The following is a 20,813-nucleotide window of genomic DNA, read 5'->3' as shown; positions in this document are numbered from 1 at the left end:
ACACTCTATCTCCTTTATTACTTTCCCTGCCCTTAATGAAAATTGATAGTCTCACACACATACACACGCACCCTAGAAGCCATTGATCAAGGCCCTGTAAATGTTTTATAAGCCCCACTGTAAGGACACCCCTCTTTTATTCAGAAGGTGTCGATGGTTGGGTCCACAGGGAGGGATGGCTGTAGTATGTTCCTGTGAGGGCCACTGAATTCAAGGCATTTAGTTTCTAGCGCACATTTAGCCTTATTCTCAATCACTGCTACCATCTAAAGTGGTAGATCTTTTTCACTGATGCACACAAACACACTTAGAATTGTTCCATCTCAAAGGAAATGCAGATCAGTTTGGACCCTGAAGTGATCTCAAGTTTCTAAACTCACCAAAGCCTGCACTACGATCAGGGACAGGAGCTGTGGGGATAACGCACTTTGCTAATGAATAAATTAAATTGAAAGCTGTCGTGAGCCAAGGAAAGACCCTTCATTCATCTATTAGTGGACGAGGATTCATTCCTCACTCGTTCACCCTGTTGTTTCATTCCACACTGTTTTTCCCATATCTAGTCTGCATGGTTTTACAACAGCCAAGCTAAGAAAAACACACAATGTAAGCCACAGCATGTTTTATTGTGAGCGGAACTGCACAATTCCCTTGTGCCCTTTTCCTCTTCTTCGCTTTAGTTAGCGTGGTGGCACCGTTCCACAGGAAATGCCTTTTTAACGCAGCAGGAAGGAGAAACTTTGTCCCTTCAGGATCCGAGTCTTTGTTTCCATCTAATCGCATTAAGTGACTAGCCTAGTGTTTGAATTTGGCTTGTGTTTGTGTCGGTGTGGGCTCAGACCAGTACTCGGTCCCTCTTACAATTCAGAGCGTACTCCTCTGCAGACTGCCGGCCCATCAGGGGTTAGGTTTAAAATTCCCAGCTCAGGAATTAGCATGCAGAGGAATGAGAAAAATCTTATCAGGCTAACTGGACTTGACTTGTATGGCGGCTAATGGTTAACAAGTCATGATGGATTTTTCCTTTTGATTCAGTGGAGATGAACTGAGCTCTCACATGTGTCTCCTTAAGGCCTGAAAATACTGCTGTAAGTGAACTTTGATGCCATAATGGAATTTTAATGGATCTGAAGGGAGTCCTTTGTAGGTAGTTTAAAATCTCTGGGCTACACAGTGCAGCATATCCAGATGTATAGTGTCATTGTTATGTGAATGTTTACTATTAGTGCAGCACAAAGGGCTCCAGGTTAGCCAGCTGCTTCACAATAACAGCCTTCCATCCTAGAAGTCTGATGGAGCAGGTTTTTACTGTTAAAGTGTCTGAGCTAAGCTAACTTAGAGCCAAATTTGCCTTAACAGGTCTGTGTTGTTGTGGTTTAATCAGATCTGTTTTTGCAGCGACCAAACCACCAACCAACCATCATTAGATTCTGATTAAAATATTGATTGAAGTATGTGCCATCGTGTTTCTCTCTTGTCCTGCCCACATCACACCAAAAATAACAGTGCCAAAATAAAACAAAAATGGAGAAATCTGTATTATGAAATAACCAAAACTGTTCAAACTTTGGCAGAAATGGGTGTGTTTGTGTCGTGTACTCTTACTCAGATTTGGCTTTATTTGTCACTTCCATAATACAAGTTACAGCATACACAGGAATGAAATGTCATACCCAACAGATCAGGGTGCAGGTCACATTTAAAAACTACATAAGACACATTAAGATACATTATTTAAGTAACATAAAAACATAAAAAGGAACAGTGTTTTAAACTTAGCAGGCAGTCAGTGGACATTTAAAGTGGAATGCAAAGTGTGCATATTTAGAAAATAGGTTCTCAGGGCCTTAAAAGCCAAATAACATATATTTTGTATTTTGCTAAAGGATACCTAAAAGTGGAATCTGCTATATCGTTTTAGTTTCAGTAATTCTGCATCATGTCAGCAAAACCTACATTGGTTTTCATGTTAAATGCTTATAACATCTTGAGTTGGTGTATGTCATGTGCACTTTTCTGTGTATACTCTGCACAGCTTGTTTGGTCAATATTCACTGCACACACACTCAATGCACACAGTGTCTCCTTCTTTCTGCGACACATGCACAGGCTCAGTGTCACAGAGGCATGAAGATATGAGGTGCCATTCACAAAAGTGGCTCAGTGACCAGAGAACACACCCAGCGTGTCTTCACTCACAACTACATGCTCTGCATTTTATATGGATGCTATTATCTGCCGTTAAGTTACATGTTGCTAAAAATGTCAAGCCTTGAATATCTCAACTGAAAACGTATCCGCCAAATCATACAGGAGAATATTATTTGTGGTGTGTGTGTGTGTGTGTGTGTGTGTGTCTGGTATGGTCAGAGAGAGGGAGTGTGCCGTGCAGCTGACAGGTCTTTCAGAGAAACAGGGCGCAGGGCCATGTAGCTGCAGCTGCCCCCTCTCTGTGCGCTCTTTGATGGGGGAGAAAGATGGCGTTCACTTCGGCGCACACACACACATTAACACACAAACACACACAAAGGCTCGTTCTTCGCTCAGTTGTCCCAACACTACTCGAGCGTCCACTGAGGGACACATTGCATGCATGGGGAGGGTGTCTTTGTGAGGTTGTTTATTGCAATGCATTGTACATTGTGCTCATTCTGCAGCATCAGAAGAGCTGTTTCTTTATTAATGGGAGTTACACACATCAAATAGTAGACACAAGCACGTTTATTGGACACACACGCATGCACACACACATGTAAATATAGCCCTCCATTGTTTAACCAGCCTAACAGTCTTAGTGGCCTCAACTGTTACTCTGATTATAATGTGTTTGTCTAGCGAGGAGCAGAGATAGAGGACCCACCTGTTCCTTATTTAAACTGCTCACGCACACACAGTGTAGGGACACATGCTAATTACACTGACGGATACAGTTGATCTTATCTGATCTGTTAGCATTGTTTTTATAGGGGCAAAGCTCTTCTGAAAGTGACCGTTGAACAAGCCTTTCAAAATATGAAACTTTTTTTTTTGTCTCATTAGTGTTTGTCGTTTTCATTGTGTGTTATCAGGATTGGACGACAGCCTGCAGCAATACGTGAGCAACTTTGAGCGGGAGAAGATCAGTGGGGAGCAGCTACTAAAGATCACACATCAAGACCTGGAGGAGCTCGGCGTGGCCAGGATCGGACACCAGGAGCTGGTGCTGGAGGCTGTGGATCTTCTATGTGCTCTGGTCAGTACATCTGCTGCTGACATGTTTGTAGGACGTGATTCTACTGTATCTACCGGAAGGTTTAGTAACAAACAATGGGCTCTTTTGGTCATCACCCCTCCCCCCACATTATTTCTGCCCGTGTCCATATTCACTTAAGTCTCAGCCTGTATAGTTTCTGGTTCGGCAGCCAGTGGAGGCAGCGATGCATAAGGGCTCATCATTTCCCACACAGCTCAGCAGGGTGTGGAGGCACCACAACACACGAAGCGGCCTGAGGACTTTAGGGAACAGCAGTGTCACATAGAGACATCGGGTCAGAGGGGCTTGGGCTCGAATCATCAGGTTGAAGCTATGGGAGATTATTAGAGGCAGTAAATGGTGGCTATCGTGTAGCAACAAGTGACAGCTTGCCCTCTCCTCACACTCTACATTCCATGTACATTCTAAAGATATGTTTAGAATTTAGAAAAAAAAATGTTTTTCAGGCTCAATTCTCTGGAGCAAAATCACAGAAATGTCAGTCGGTTTCATTCCTGTCGCTGCAACCTTCTGCTCCCCTGAGCCACCTTTCTCGGTTCATTCAAAGGTCCCTGTTTGGCTCTCATTAGTCACTGTTGTAGAGAACCACCTGACCCGGTGTCCATCATCACAGCCTCCAGAAGAACTGCCAACAGAAATTCCTCTGCCTTCAACTAGTGAGCACGAAAAGAACGATGAAAACCATCCACGCTCCAACTTGAAGGAGAACCAGGTTTTCAAGCAGATGGGATCGATTTGGAGTTTTATCACTTCCTGTGCCATAAAAGTCCCAGATTGTGGTCGCAGTGTCAGCGTTTCTCTTTTTGCATTTGCTTAAAATGCTTTACATTTATCGTTTGGGGCGGTTATTTTTACCCTGAAGAAATGTGAAAGGAAAATCCTTTGTTTCTCACATTAGACTTTATGTTCCATTGATGCTGATCTGAAAGTGGTAGTTGACAAATGTTTGAATCAACTTATTTTATTGATTTAATTTGATTCGGTCTGCTTGGATACTGAGTAAAGCAGATACATATTTGATATATCTCTTATTTCTCCCATTGTTGGGCCAAGGTTATCAGCCTGTCCACTACCGGTTTATAGTATCTTCCATACCTATAACCATTGGATTTGACACATGGAAGCACTTTGTGCATGAATGTGTGCCTTCTTTTGTTTTGATAGATTTATTCCTCATTGATATAATGTACATCCTGTGGACCATAACCTCTTTTACCAGCACAGTAATCAAGCCCAGATTCTTGTTCACCCTTTGCATCAACACAGTGAAATCTTCAGTCATTTTCCTCTGGAGCCGCTTCATAAAAAGTGCTTCCTCAGCTTGGTTTTATTATTTGAAGTAAGGTCCTTTCCTTGCATGTGAACTTGAATCTCCATCCAAAATGTGCTGCTGCTTTCTAATACATTGTGTACATTTGTACTGTAGTATAATGCAATATATTAAGAGAGCATTTGGCATATTGCGCCATCATCCTCTCTCTTTTTCTTGGAACTTACAGCCAGGAATGCTGGACTCTTAGCGACCTTTCACCTCTGGTTGCATTAGTGAGGAGATTTTTTTTTTCCGTCCGTTAGAGGTTTCCTTATTAAGAACGAGGTCTCAACCTTTCTCAGGCCCCCTGGGAGGAAGTGAGGCCCCCCGATCCAATTAGCTTTAACTGTGGCAAGGTCACTGCTACCAACTGGACCACAGGCCACAACCACCATAAAAACTACCACCACCCTTTTTTGTTTACTGTTAGTTCAGGCACTTCCTGTTATGTTTTTTTTTTTGTGGAAATGTGTAAAATTAGGAACGTCCTGTTAGCAGTTTTCCAAATTGAATCATTGTGACCAATGGCCTTAGATACAGCCCCAAAGCCCTTTTGAATGCATTTATACTCATGCTTCTTTTATAACTCTTTTACATCTAAATTCGTGGGGTTTTTGTGAGTTATCCCACTTAAAAACCCGCGTCTGTGCAGAGAACCTCCCACTGGGTTGTGCATGTGTGAAAGGCAAACTCTGGCTAAACTCATTTTAACCCTCAGGTCATGTCTAAAAACGGCTAAAATGTTACACCGGAAAAGGTGCAGGGTCAGCGTCTTAACTGCCAAAAAAAGGGGTGTTACCTTTCCATCACTGCTGATCTGAGCCAGAGCTGATAAAAAAACCCGTATCTACTGCACAGTCATTTGTCGCAGGAACGAATGCCGACTGTATCCATTTCCATTGCAGGCAAAAAACAGATGTTTGTGGGGTTTTTGACCAGTGGAAAAGCTTAAGCTATCAAGAGCAAACTACTGACTTGGGACTAAGAAAGAACATGTTAATTAATTTGACTGTAACGCCGTGATGACTTCTGCAGAGTCAATGTTGAAACCCAACACTTCTGTATTTGCTCTCAGACCCCAGTGACCCTCTCAAACACAAACACCTCATGACAGTCACACACACATTAGCTGTGTCCAACAGTGACTGAACACACAGTATATGACAGATCATCTGGTCGCAGAGCAGCTGTAAATGTATTTTATTATTGCCTAGGGTCGAATGTAACGCAACACTCAACCTTTAATGGCACATTTTAGCAGATGCACATATAAACACACTCTTTGTCCAGACTACAGACATTTATATATTTTATAGTCAAGTCCGATCCATGTAATGCCTGTGGCTAGGGCAGGAAGTGCTGTGCTGTGATACCCAGTATCCATTTCTCCTGGGGACACTTATATCAGTATATGGTCCCTTCAAAGAGCTTACACACAGAAAAAACATCCCTTCCGTCTTGATTCTAGATTAAATCAGAGTCTATAAAAAGGCTCTGAAAGAATGTAAATGTGGCTTGAAACGTCGTTGAGAATGAAAAATTGTGTTTGATTGGAACCACAGATTTCCTTGCTCAGGCGTGGTTTTCAGCTCAGCCGGCAGTGCGTGACAAAGGCTCGAGCTGGACATCTGCGCGCCCGCCAGAGCTGTTGTGACTGCTGTGTGATTGGCCTGCTAATGAAAAAGCCAGGAGAGAGGTTTTGATCTGGAAAGTCCTCGCACTGCCTATTTGGGCTCAAAGTTTTCACTTGTGAACTGTGTGCATGGCTGAATGAGAAACCAAACCATCAAATGACTTTCCATATATTCTTTGATCAACTTTGCTTCTCTTTAATGGTGTTTCAACATGCTATTTCATGTCATGTGTGGCAGGAGTCAAGTTGCCTACAGCTACTGTTTAACTAGTCCAGTAATGCCAGTGGTTCCTTGGGGACTGAAGTAAGTGAAATGATTTGTATGTTTTTTTGAGCACACGTTGGCAAGAGGCAGTGGAATAAACAGAGACGCTAACCACTTGCAGATCTCCCCTGGTGTTTGCCAACACATGCTTTTTTTTTTTACTCCTTGCAAAGCAGATTTAGCTACTGGAACATCACATCACACGTACAGCAGCACTGCTGGCGGGCTTTGCAACACCATGTAAACTGATATTCACCAGGACAAGAGCCTGGCCACCCCTCTCTGTTTTACCTTTAACCAACAAATCACTACAGGGCCATTTATTTAATGAAAACATCAATAAGTGGTCATGCTCGGCCTCCGACGGTCACGTCATCCTCCAAGAAAAGCCCTGCATTAGTCCAGTTCATAGCTGGACTCTGCTGTTCTCAGTGACCCTCGAAGACACAGAGCTGTGCTGCTTGTTGCATGTGAATAACCTATAAAGTGCAGGAATGCAGAAGCAGGAAACAACCCAGGCTCAAGAATGCAAACTTTGCTCCCCTTCACAGGAATCAGGTGATGGCACGTGCCCTTCCTTGTAAGGGAGGACTGAGGGTCAATTCATGTCTTTGCTCGTTCTCAGAGTCAAGTGCATTTAAATCACACCTGTCAAATTTATTGTGCAGGAAACCACACTTATAGAAACTACCTCCCAGGTCTGGACTGTGAAGGATGAGTCCTTTTGATGTTGACTTTGATTGGATTGATTGCATGCTTTTATTTATAATGTGTATTCGTTTACCGTTTCAGAACTATGGAGTTGAAACGGACAACTTGAAGAATCTGGTTGTGAGGATGAGAGCTGCCACCACCAGTCTGCACATGGCCACGTCTGATAGAAGGAAAAGCCCCGCGTATGAAGGCAGCACCTCTCACAAGCCACCCAACGACTTCCTCACCTCTGTGGTGGAGCTGATCGGCGCCGCAAAGAGCCTCCTGGCTTGGCTCGACAGGTACTAAAACTATCACCAGCACCTTACACTGTGTATCAGATCAGGTATGACAACAGGTTGACATCTGATCACTGCTTAAACTGGCTGCAACCCAAAGAGTTTTGCATAAACACATGATTTGACAACACTGTGTGTGAGGTGTGGCTGATTCCAGACTGACGGGCGGGTGAAATTAATATCTTTGTTTGGATGTGATGTCTGTATCCCCTCTGCTCTCCTGGTGACCCGCTCCAAAACACATAACACTGTAAAAGCAGAGCATATTAAGCAGGTTGCCAGGATTGAGTTTTAGTGTTAGCGGGCTGAAGTTAAGCTTCTCTTTTTGTGGCAGGCTTTGCTCGTGTAGGTTCAGTGAAATCATGATAGAACAGAGAGCAGTACATCAGTCTTTAGAAGTGCTGTGAATTAGTTTCCAGATCACATAAATTCACATTTGTACTTTTTTTTTCTTAATAAGAAGATGAATTAGAAATGTTGTAGTAAATGTTCCATTTTTTAATCATGGATTTTTCTCGTACATAAGTATGTGTCAATGTCAACAAATTTTATATCAAATGCTAATATATTTTTATGGTGGCATTTTTGCAGCATCCCATTTACTAATTGGGGATAATATTGACTGCACATTGGCAGATAAAGGCTTTAAAATGAAATTTCGGCATCGACCCAATATGATTATTTCTGCCAATATGACAGGCAGATATGATGATAATTTAATTATGAGCATGCAAATTGAACCATTGACTAAATAATTTTCTTATTTTGCCTAATGAATATGCAATTTTGAAAGAAATGTAAGTCTGCATCTGCCAATTGGCCATCAGGCTCAGAGTAGACATAATAATATGAATTTCACGACAGTAGAGACCTATTATTCTCTGTAGTAAAAGGAAAAAAATGTGCATATATCGGGTTCCGCAATCCAACAAAACAAGTTGGCTTATTGGATATTGGCAAAAATCTAATATGGTGCATTCTTTTTAATAAACAAACCTTCATACACTTGGTGTCGCAGCTGACGGTCTCTGCTCAGATCGTCAGAACATAGAAATAGTTCTACCAGAGCAGTTTCCAATATTTAATCAGCATGTTTTTAACTTTTTATTTTCACCAAGTAAGCAACAAGTTACGGTTAACAGGCGAGTTTCACTTTCTTCACTGGTCCTTTGCCTCTGGATGGAGTGTCATCCACACGTCAGCCCTGCTGCTCTGTGTTGTGTTGCTAAAGCTTTAACTCAGATCTGATCTAATATGATGAGGCCCACTGACATATTTCAGGGACTGCATGGAGGTTTGGGGCCTGATGTTTGCAGAGCTATTTTTTTAGATGGTGACGTTCTTGAGTTACAACCTAGTCTGTCTGTGGTCAGTCACCCATACACAGTGAGCACAGCAAGGTGCATCTGCTGTGAAGCTTAATGTTATAGCTGACTTCATGTTACTACACAGTCAAGTATCCAGTTTCAGTTTTTAGTGTTTTACAACTGGAAGACTTCAGAGATATCAAACGTTGTTTTTCTGTGCATTGTTTTTTAAATTGTGCTGTCATGCAGTGTGAGTGAGATCAAATTTCAACACAACTCCTCCGTCCATCACTGGTTCCTAACGTTCTCCCTTTCCTTCTTTGTCTGCTTGCAGGACGCCTCTTACAGGGATCAGTGACTTCACAGCCACCAAGAACAAGATCATTCAGCTGTGCCTGGAGCTCACCACCACAGTTCAACAGGTCTGCACACTAGTTAGCTCAACAACACACATGTAGACAGCCTCGGGGAAACATACACACAAAGCCACACACACATAAAATAGCTTTTTTCCACTGAGCACATACCAGCTCAGGGGCACAGACGTGCAGGATAAAGTGCAGGAGAAGAGAGTTGTGGGAAATGTGGTCTGGCAGCGATGGCAGAAGCCTGAAACCAGCAGTCTCGAGCACATTATTGCAAATGCTGATGTTTTTCTTGGTTGTGTTTTCCTCCTCGTGCTGGCTAATAAGGACGACCCCCTTAGTGCTGGGGCGTTTAATGGTAAATGTTGCTTTTGTGTTTCCAGCTTCATAAAAGCCACCGGTGCTCTTTTAGCGGTGCTTGACAACATTCCCCAGGCTGCGGTACTCCCTCAGCCATGTGGTTCCTGTTTTTGCTTCTCCAAGATGCTCTCAGTGGGAGACCAAACCGTATGAAAGCACTTCCTGCGTGGAGGTTTAACGCATGTATGGAGGAGGTGGTCCATCTGACTGCCAGATAGGCAGCTAACAGTGAAAGCGGAGCAGCAGCAAACATCCACATCCATATATTTCAGACTCTCTGCAGAGAATTGCCCTAACGTTGCATCATGGGTGTTTCTTCCGACAGTTTTATCCAACCAGCCGTGGTTGTTCATACAGTTTCTTTAAACAAAGGCAGCTGGTGAGCTTCCCTTTAGTTGGTATATACAATCTCTCCTCCCCAAAGGCTTTGTCTCATAAGCAACTCATTTTACACTGCCAGTGAAAGTGGCTGCTGAGACCACAGGTGTCATTTTTTTAGAGGGTTATTACATCAAAATAAATTCCTTTCCCAGAGTGCCTGTTTCCCCGCCAGAGTCTGGGATTTCACCACCTCTGGTGATTTACTATGGGTGTCTCGGTCATGGTCATCCAGTCGAGTGGGGGTATACATTTCCCACACTGCCACGTGAAGAAGTGGGGAGGTTATGGTGTGGAATAAACTACCGATAGGTGCTGAAAGAGCTTTGGAGCGATTAGTTTCCTCCAGCAGCTGGAGGGGAGATGTAGTTTGCTCCCTTATTCCCTAACTCGTAGAATTGTGTAGAGCTGCGGAAACACTGATGAGAGATGCTTTCAAACTAATACCGTCATTTAAGCATCTGAACTTTTGCTCAAAATTGCAAGATTCTGGACCTTTTCTGGATTCAGACCATTTGGTCTCCCTTTGTTTTTCAACAACACACGGGCAGGCATCTGAGCCACTTGTTCATAAAGTAGGTTGCACAGGAGACTGCCACAGTGATTAGTTTAATGATGGGGGAGGACTGCATGAGGTTCGCCCGACTCGTTCATGAACTTCAGACCAAAATTGGGGCTTTTCAGATGGCACAATTTATGTGTTCTGCTTGAATGAAGCCTGTGTGTACGCACACAATGGGACGCAGCCATAAAACCGTGGAAGCATCACCCATCTTGGCTGACCTGTCTGCATGGAGGTCATTATCTTTCAAAGAACGCATTTTTCATCGATTCCCCTGTGTGTCCACTCTTCCTACTCCTGAATTATTGGATGAGATGTGTAGTTTCTCACTAATATGTCGGCCAAACACATTTAACAACCTATCCATCATATATTGATACCATATGACTAACAGGCCATTTCCAAAGTATTGCACTGCTTTATTTCTCTCTGGTGTAAAGGCAGCATCTCCCCAGATTCCAGCACTGCGCGACCATGCAAATCGCTCTGGTGACAGATCAAAAGCCCAGGGAGCAGTGCACAGAGAGTCATCTGAGCCACACCGGCTGTGGGATCAAGTTCATGACGTGCTGGATCAGTACACCCAGGGAATTGTCCCTCAGCCTCTCTCAGTGCTTAGTTACGATCTGGCTCCTGTCTACTAGAAGGACTTTGGTTTTTAGCATAGATGTGGGATTATTTTGGATATCACGAACAGGATTATCTGCAATATTGTTTTTCACATGATTCGATGGTAGCGTGAAACAAGAGAAAGGTTCCTCAAATGTTAAAGCTTGATGGGAGATGTGCCAAGTCGTGTCTGCAGCACATAACAACGCCGTTTTTGTTTCACAACCTCTAAACATTAAAATGTGTATTTTTAGCTCATCCCTCTTGGCTCAGTTTGAAGTGTAGTCATCCAAACATGGGCCAGTGTCTAAAAAGGAAATATGCACTTGCATGTTTACACACACACGTAGCTAAATTCTCTCTGAAACCACCATATGTTCTTGGCTGAAAATATTATATGGAAACATAACTTTGGGACCAATGTTCAGTATGTAAAAAGAAACCTATTATGACTCGTGCTCGATGTTTATTTGGGTTTTAACTTTCCCCCCAAGTGAAGGAAATATAGAAAAGCTACATGTGTATTACTTTACCAAAAGTCCTTCAAGCATGCGCCCAATCATAAATCCAAAGATAATACTTAGGAAGCATAGGATGTACTTTGCTATGGACAGATGCAAATCTCGTCAATGCAAACAAACCAACAGTAATGACAGTATGCCAAGTGCATGTGAAAACAGACTCTCGCCTTTAGCCCAGTGGAATGTGCAAGCTATGGAAATATGGAAAAACTTGCTCGACCCCCCCCAATGGCTGTCTGCACAATGGATTTACAAAGAGCAACAGAGCAGGCTTTGTACCTGGCACATGCCCATGCACGTCCCTAATACTGCGAGGGCCACAGCACCCGTTTTCTCTTTATTTTGCCTCGACAAAAGGCTTGTGGCTTGCGAGGGCTCTACGGAAATAAGCGAGTGTTCTCCGTGCTCTCTGGTTTTTGACAGAAGCGTTTCTCCTGTGTTTTGATGGATGGTTTCCCTTGGGGCATTCCCACCCCCATCCCCACCCGCACCAAAAAACACACAGTGGACTACCCGTTCCTAACCAGGGGCCCTTTCAGCACCAACAACACAGTTGTCAGGGGAGGCTGTTGCCTCAGCTGTGTCCAGTCCAGCTGCAGTCTGTGAGTCCTGTGTCCGGCACGGTGGTCAGTTTCCCAGCCGACCTTGCACATTTTGTCACCCTAAACAACCAAGATCACAGCTACTCGGCATTGTCAGACTTAGGAGACCCCTGCCCCCCATTTCACGCTCACTGTCCTCAAAGATGGAAAAAATTCCTTTAAAAAAGAGGCCTGTCCCCCTAAATTCTTCCATAAAAACAAAGCTTTATTTTGCATCAGGGCGTTCTGAACTTCAATACATGTTTTCCCTCACTATGTCTTCTGCACAATACTATATGAGTGTTCATATAGTTTACTGAACCACACTGGGCATTATGCAATTACAGCATCCCCAGAATTAAGGCGAAAGAGGTCATTTGACACTAAAAGCTGTTTATTTGTGGCTGTTCTCCATTTTTCTCGGTTCTATGTCTGGAATGCTGATTACATTGTGTTTACTCAACCCCTATACTTCTCTCTCCCGGTCTATCTAGCCATTAAATAACCTCTTCCCTGTTGTTTACTGCTCCCTCATCTGATCTGTCATCACTGTCTTCTGTGCTACAGGACTGCAGTGTTTACGAGATGGAGGAGAAGATCCTGGAAGTTGTGAGTATACTCTATCTCTTCTGCTTTGTTTGCCAAATATATAAACTAAAGGAGACCTGGAAGGGCCTATTTAGGGGGTAAAGGGTCTTTTTTGATTGTTTGGATAAACGTCCTTTTAGATTGTGATTGTGTGCCATGCTCTCAGTAGCAAGGTCAGTTTTCTGAGTGAATGGAGCAGACAGGTCTATAGGATTGCCAGTGGAGGAGGCGGCACTAATACGCCCCGGCCATCAATCAGCGTTTCCTGCTGCTGACACTCTCCAGACTCCTTGGTCTAACACTGAGCTTCCTCTAGCACTGTGTCTCTCTCTCTCTCTCAGACAACCCAAGTGAAGTCAGCTGTAGAGATGACGATCTCTTTGTACCATTTTGCATTGTCTCGCTCTCATCTTTGTTCTCGTCTTTTTTGTTCCTAGACTGTGCTGCATCTTATTTTCCTCCAATTCTGGTATATAAAATGTGAAATGTGTTCAAAACAAAACACACGCGCCAAAGAACAGATCCCTCTACTGAGGACAAATCACAATTTTTGTTCTAACAGCAGCAAAGGACGAAGCAGACAGAAGGGATTTCAGTGCTCTGTGTGCACTGATGCCCTATTGGTCCTTTATAGCCCATTAAACCTTTTTCTAAACATAAGATCTTTATGTCACGAGATTCACGCGTTGCAGCGTAACCTGACTTGTTCTAACCTGTGGAGCACACGATACCCTTTGCAAACCACAGTGCACCATTATGGGATTCAACACGCCACTTATAATCAAAGATTATCAGTCTTGTGCTTCTTATTTTACTCATGGGAGCGTTTTGTTTTTCGCCTTCTCCTCCACAGTCGAAGGTCTTGAACAGCATCTGCGATCAGACTGTGAGAACCACCTCTGACCCCCTGATGAGCCAGTCGGCCTGCTTGGAAGAAGTCCTGCTGACCAATATCAAACCGGGCGAGGGTTTGGTAAGGAATGCTTGGATATTTTTCCTTCTATCCCTAATCATGCTGTCTGCGTCTTGGCTTTGCAGGCCAGGAATGCCTGCAATGTGTGTCAAATTGTGACCCCCCACATCTCTGTCATACAGTTGTCTCCCTCTGGGAATATTGTATTTTAACCTCAAAGTTGAGTTATGTTGTCTTGTGTTTTTTGTTTTTTTAATCATAGGGGATGTACATCAAGTCTACCTACGATGGGTTACATGTCATCACAGGAACCACAGAACATGTAAGTTTAACAATTTGCCCCTATCTGGGGCTGAATATATTTTGTAATTGCAAATACATAGGGAGGTTAAGCAATAACTGATTTAGCTGCTCTCAGACCTGCACTTAGCTCCAGAGGGGCTGTATGTCAGAACACAAATGGCCGAGTAAGAAGCTGAGTAAGAAGCTCTGTGAGAAAACAGCAGGAGATTCTACGGAGAATTTACGAGTGGGAGCGTTCATGATATTTCTAACACGCTACAGATGCAAAAGTGAATAAAAACCCAAAAGAAAACAAAAATCTCTGGTAGAGAAAAGGGTGTGATACATAAAGAAGATGTCACCTCAGCAAGAAAACAAGATTCAAAGCAGAATTAACTCCAAAGCAGAATTAATACAGGACGTCCTGCCTCTGCCTGCTCCGCCTCCCCACACCTGCTCTTGAGATTTCTGTGTTGTTGTGAACAAGTCTTACTGCAGAATCTCCTGCTGCATTCTTCATATGTAAAAGGACCCTCTTTTTGGTTCTGAGAATAAAAAACATATGATTTTCTTAGAATTTCTTGCATCTTACTCTCAAGAACAAGCTACTGATATTAGTTTGGGGGGGGTGAAGTGCTCTCATCCTCCTCCGACTTCCTCTCCATTCTCCTCCTCCTGTACTGAGGGCCCATTGATTTACTGTATCCAGAGGAGTTAGGAACCACTCATTTGTTTATGCATTCCAGTAACGACAAAATATCACAAACAGCATCCACAAAAATAAATCCCACCCCCACACACACACACACGGAGACAACCAGTTGGTGACTAATGCAGCAGCATGACTGCCACGGTCGAGTCCTCACACCTCCGGTCGTTAATTGTGAATCAGGACCTGAATCATCACAGATAATGACGAGTTAATCCCGTTTGACATCCCTGTGACACGAAAGACAATTGAACTGATAAACATCAGCAGACAGTGTTTGCGCTTTCTCACGAGTTTGAACTTTACAGTGTTTGTTCATCAGTTATTTGCTGTTTGAAAAAAAAGGAGATCCTTCTAGTAAGGATTTGGTAATAAGTTTTGTGTTGGCAGTAGGTTCCTTGTTGTATGAACGTTGTCTGTAAGGCTTTGACCTCATAAGTGTATGCTTGTTGTTTAGTCGCCTGCAGACCTGACCAGGAAGATCCACGCCGGTGATGAGGTGATCCAGGTCCACCAGCAGACAGTGGTGAGCACCTTCAATTTTATTGATACTGTATCTTCTGCACATATCTGACCATAAGTAGTGGTTAATACAGCACACACACAATAAAGGCAGTCCTGATGTTTTCCTGAAATATTCCAGAGGGGCTGTATGTGAGAATGCAAAACTCTGAGTCAGTTGCTCCCGATTCTTTTTAAACTTTTCCGGCCAGCTCCCCAGTAAAATGTCCATGACCCCATGTGAAAATACAGCAGCAAAATTCACAGCGAGCGAGTTGGCGTGTTGATGAAGTTTCTAACACTCAACGGAGGCAAAACTGAAGAAAACCCCCCAGAAAGAATACAAATATCTCAGGATGACAAAAAAAAGGCTCAAAATTTGAGATATTTTGACATTTCCGGTTGTTCTGATTGCGTCTGACTTGGACAATGTCCTGCTGCGTTTTTCATATGTGAAAATGGCTGCGTTGGTAATGGAGGATACACACCTACAATATAACTAAACCTTACTGTGTATATGTCTCTGTGTGTTCACATCATGTCAACCAGGTGGGCTGGCAGCTGAAAAACCTGGTCGTCAAACTGAGGGAGGACCCTAAAGGTGTGGCGCTCCTCCTCAAGAAGAGGCCCACTGGCACGACAGGTTTTACCCCGGCCCCACTTAAGAACATGCGCTGGAAGCCGCCAGTACCTCAGGTATAAACACACACACACACACACACACACACACACACACACACACACACACACACACACACACACACACACACACACACACACACACACACACACACACACACACGTCAAAGCACAGGTGGTGGTGGTCAGGTCACTAGAGTCCTGAGTTTGTGGCGGCGGCTGCAGTTGTTCAGTTGCACTCACCACAAACTCAACTTCTACGAAGCTCCACAGCGAGAACAGGAAAAGAAGACAGCAAGACTCATACCTGGTTCTCTTTCAAAACTTCAGTCACTTCAGGCTCAAAACACCTTCACACCGAGTCTCCTCTGTGACTCCAGACACACACACACACACACACACACACACACACACACACACACACACACACGTTAACAAAAGCCTTTTTTCATTGTCAACAAATTATCCGATTTTTAGGGAGTTGGTTCCTGAAACAACAAGTTCAGACTTGTGTCGTGGAGCCACCTTGAAAGGGCTGCTGGCTTAATTGTATTTCAGGTTTTTGAAAACAGCCTAAACGTCTTTTGTTCAAAGAAGGGTTAGGGATAGCTGATTAACATTGTGCTAATAAGGTTATGCGACTGTAATTCAATTTTCCTGTCTTCCTCATGTGAACACATTAGGCTTGGCTCCGCTTTTAACCACGTCTGGGCACCTGAGTCCCGTTTGACAGACAGAGACGGAGACAATAAGCCTGTTGTAAGCTCAGACTACCAGAATTCAGCCCCTGACATTATCTTATCACGTTTTTGTTTTACAGCCTGAGAAGGCAAGACGAGAGGATATCAGATAAGAGTAGGTTTCTCAAAACAACAAAGAGCCTCCCAACACAAAGGTGGCCAATGTCAACATGTCCACCAGCATCTTGTTTTAACAAGTAGTCCGAGGTATCACAGTTAACCATCTCGGCTATCTGTGAAAATAAGACTGCAGGAGGCAAAACAGTGATACATCACACACAGTGATTCAAGAAAGAATGGCACTGCCTTTGTAATGTTATACAGTTTGTGCACATGGCAGCTATGCGAAGAAAACAAAGGATGAATGAATCATGAGATCCAACAGCAGATGTTAAGTTTGTCATTAATCTATCACTTCTACAGCTCTGTTCTATCAGTGTATCATTTTTGCTCTGATGAGACTGGAGGAGACTAAGTGTGGTACATCAAGTCAAGGGCGCGATGTTGTTGAGTGTTGGGAAACATAACTGTGGTAAATGAATACAGTTTTAAGTACACGTCTCACAGGCTATTCTGGACTTCACTTACAATCTTTCCGTACCTCAACCAAGAAGATTTATGCTCGGGGAGACGCACAAGCACTTTAACCATCTCGCCACATCTGGCGGACTTCAATCTTTTTATTCTGTTTCATAAAAGAAACTGTTCTGTCGCTGATCATTAATTGTGTGTGTTATTGAACGTGTTGACTGATTCATTGTTTTTTTATTTTCCAGAATAATTCCTCCCTGATCAGAGCTCAGTCTCCCTGCGGCTCAGCCAACGGATCGACCAAAAAAGAGAAGCCAGCCATCATGGACTTATACATCCCCCCTCCCCCTCAAATGCCATACACCCCACGGTGAGACATCCCATTTCCTTGGCTTCAAATAGTAGCTCGGCTTCTGCACACGTAAGCAGTTGTATCGTTGTAAAATGCAGAATTTAACCAATCAGCCAATTCGACCCAATCAGCAAGCAGTTGTTGTTGTTTCCAAACATCTCCGTTTCTATCCATCCAGAATAAAAAGCAGCCCCGGAGCTTTCAAACCCAAACGGGACCAGCAGCTTTACGTTTCAGCGGCTCTAAAACTCCGGAGTAGTGTGGACGCCAGACGTATCCGTATTAGAGTTGATGCGTTTTTTAAATTAAAACATAGAACTAAGTTTTATTCATCAAGTGGAGTTAAAATATACGCTATGAAACAACTTAAAGTACTCATAGCCAGAGGGACGGTGGCCAGATTCCAGCCCGCAGTAAGCGATGCAGTAACGCCCTCACTCAACCTTTGGGACCGTTATCGCCTTGCTTCTTCTTTTTCTGCCTCCTACTCTACTTTCTGTTCTACTCATCCTCAGCCCACTCCTCCCACCAGTCCCACCAGTCCCACCACAAACCTTACACAACAACTGCTTCATCCTCAACTACAGGAAAAAGACAGAGCGTGCCTGCTTTGCTTAAAATGCTAACAGGGCTTAATCTTGAAAAAGAAGTGCAGAAGCCTTGTCATATTTATTTAACTGGAATAACACTGAGGCTAGTAACATAATATTATTTGCTTTCAAATCTTCCTAATCGTGGTATTCTGGATTGGCATGTTGTGCCGTGACTAATCAACAAGCGGTTTGTTTCTCCCCTGCAGAGAGATGAGAACAGAAGCCTTCTCCAGCATCAGTAAGAGACCAAAGGGCGCTGAGTCACCAAACTCCTTCCTGGACCAGGAGAGCAGAAGACGCTGCACCATCGCAGACTACGACAAGCTTAGCGTCGGCTGTCCCATCGAGGCCAACGTGATACAGCCCAGGATGAGGGAGAACAAGCCTTCACGTGGTCAGTACATTCTCACCAGGGTATCTCATGAATATTCTACTCATGGAAATGATAATACATTTTTAAAATGACATAAAATGATAAATATTGATTACTCTGGCCTGTAGGAAAGCCCCGACCTCTGTCTATGCCAGTGGATACTAGTGTTGGAGTGGTTGATCCCTACGCCAAGCCCTGGGCACAAGGAAGGAAAGGTATGTACACACACATGCTTTCCCTATTGAGTTGAATCTTTGTAATTCCAAGTCTTACCATGAATAACAACACCTCGATAACAGTGACAAAACTAGAAGGGTGCTCGGAGAGTGCATCCCTCCCCCAAGGCCGATTTGCCAGATGTGTCTGATCACAATACAATATGTTGATTATCTGGATCCGCACCAAATTTCGTCTGTTCATACATATTAGCAATGCCGTTTTTTTCTCATCAAGATCTCTGCATTATTTATTGAGATGTGAATTTGCAAAAATGTTGAAAAGTTAAAAAAGGTCACCCAATGTTTAAGAAAGGGACAAAAATTCCTGGATCCCCCTCCTCGATTCCACTCCAGAATTAATTGGATTCTTTCTTGGCCCTTTATTATGTTTATTATCTGGACCCATGAGTGTGGATATTTCTTCTTTATTGCTGTTCATTAAACAAACTGTCTCTCTGCTCCAGGTGAAGAACTCCTGTATCGATACCTGAGCAACGAGAGGATCCCCACCATAGTAGAGGAGGTCCCCTCAGTGTCTCCGCCCTACAGGCCTGCGGGGGAGCGACACCTTGTCCGGGTGGACCATATCCGGGGCAGCCGCTACTACTCCAACACAGACCTGCACAACAGCGCCACCATCCCCTACCAGGAGGACATCAAGAAGGCCCCCGTAGCCCCCACCTCCAAGCGCACAACAGCAGAACGCTCACTACTGGTCAGTTGGATCACGCGGCTTAAGCTATTGACTCACTGATGATGCGCTTCCTGTCCGGGGCTTCCTGTTCCTGTCTTGTTCTTCCTCAGTGCCTTTTTTTTTTTTTTTTACGTCCAGCTGTGTTTTTCGGCAGCTTCAGGCTTTCTCACACTCCTCTACACCCAACCTCCATACTTCCCTGGTGTTACTACTACTACCAACTACTACTCCTCAACCCAACTTTGCTTTTGTAGTACTCACTACATTACGTCATCACCCCCTTTAACACTGCCCACAGCCCTCCTCGCCTCTGACCCCCCCGGTCCCGTCTCTGCCTCAAGAGGATTCACTCTGTTCAGGTTTAGGACACGTTGGCCTTGTGTTGCCGTCTCTGGACTCCTCTGTACATACTGTCATGTTTCAGTTGAAATGCTCTCTGGTACCATTATTTAACATTTCAGCCAACTATCACTTCATCTATTTGCTGAGTTTGATTTTATTTGCATAACTAAGTTATAAGATTAAAAATAAGTGGACATATTTTGTTAGTAAAACTGTGCTTTTACAATACATGTTCTATTTTTTTCTTTTTTAAATTCACACTTTTGTGATCCGTTACATTACCCTCTGCCAACGGTTGCCTCTTGTAAGCTATGCATATACTTCAGAAGAATTTCTAAAAGTCCCTACAGTCGACAATGCTGCTTCAGTTTGTAAAAGGATCTTTATATTTTGTCATCAGTGGATATATGTGCAGGTTTTAAAGCTATGCACCCTGCAATCGCCCACCTGAAGGGGCCTATACATGCAGCTGGTTGACGGTAATAACTAGTCTTTTAAAGCAAACCAATTTTTGAGGACACACAGGTCAAATTTCCTCGTATTGGCCGATGCTATGAAAAGACCACACATCCCAAGAGACAGAATGACAGTATTATTTAAGAGAAATACAGGGAAGACGTGTCTGATGTTGCTTTATCTGCCTTTTTGTAAGATTTGAATAGCGTTTATTAAAAATTTCCAGTTACTTCAGTGAATCCTTTTGTATTGTCTTCATTTTACCATTGCGTGTGGAGTCACTGTAACAATTATGTAGCATGTTGGGCTAATGATTTCCTCTCTGAAAATGACAATGCTGATGTTATTTCAGTTTTAATTGATGGGCAGCTTTAGTTACTGACTTCCACTCTCGGGGCTGAATGCAGGGGCAGGCTCTCTCTGACCTACCCTGACCTTTGAGGCTGCTTCTGCTTTTTTTTAAGCGTTCACTGAAACAGGATAGCTGACGTCAAGATGCCTCTTTTCGATGCATCTCAGATGGTGATGGTTATGTAACAACTCCCCTCTTTGATGAACTTTAAATTCCAGCTGGACGACCATATGGTCAAAGCCGGTTTTCCTTCAGGAAACCTTATTCCTGAACATATGTTGCCTTTTAAAATATTTAAACGTAAGGTTAGGATTACTCCTGCCTGACAGCTTTTCCCCATTTCCATTGATTTGAGGAGTTGGCCTGGGAGGGATCAGCACCTTCTCATCGCG

The 20,813-nt window shown here is 43.5% G+C and overlaps 1 protein-coding gene across 1 annotated transcript in view; it reads left to right on the top strand.

Annotated features, from left to right (window-relative positions):
• Positions 1 to 20,308, top strand: part of LOC118116253 (connector enhancer of kinase suppressor of ras 3-like) — a 34,571-nt gene extending 14,263 nt beyond the window's left edge. The window contains exons 2-13 of the mRNA XM_035167740.2: positions 3,069 to 3,232; positions 7,256 to 7,458; positions 9,097 to 9,184; positions 12,706 to 12,747; positions 13,580 to 13,699; positions 13,902 to 13,961; positions 15,088 to 15,156; positions 15,681 to 15,827; positions 17,287 to 17,411; positions 18,193 to 18,380; positions 18,488 to 18,574; positions 19,042 to 20,308. Coding sequence (XP_035023631.2) covers positions 3,069 to 3,232; positions 7,256 to 7,458; positions 9,097 to 9,184; positions 12,706 to 12,747; positions 13,580 to 13,699; positions 13,902 to 13,961; positions 15,088 to 15,156; positions 15,681 to 15,827; positions 17,287 to 17,411; positions 18,193 to 18,380; positions 18,488 to 18,574; positions 19,042 to 19,331 — 1,583 coding nt within the window. The 3' untranslated portion in view covers positions 19,332 to 20,308. The remainder of the gene's footprint in view (positions 1 to 3,068; positions 3,233 to 7,255; positions 7,459 to 9,096; positions 9,185 to 12,705; positions 12,748 to 13,579; positions 13,700 to 13,901; positions 13,962 to 15,087; positions 15,157 to 15,680; positions 15,828 to 17,286; positions 17,412 to 18,192; positions 18,381 to 18,487; positions 18,575 to 19,041) is intronic.
• Positions 20,309 to 20,813: the final 505 nt, after the last annotated feature.

This window comes from Hippoglossus stenolepis, chromosome 10 (genome assembly GCF_022539355.2).
Source record: "Hippoglossus stenolepis isolate QCI-W04-F060 chromosome 10, HSTE1.2, whole genome shotgun sequence".
NCBI classification, from domain to species: Eukaryota; Metazoa; Chordata; class Actinopteri; order Pleuronectiformes; family Pleuronectidae; genus Hippoglossus; species Hippoglossus stenolepis.
This window is presented reverse-complemented; position numbering and strand designations above follow the sequence as displayed.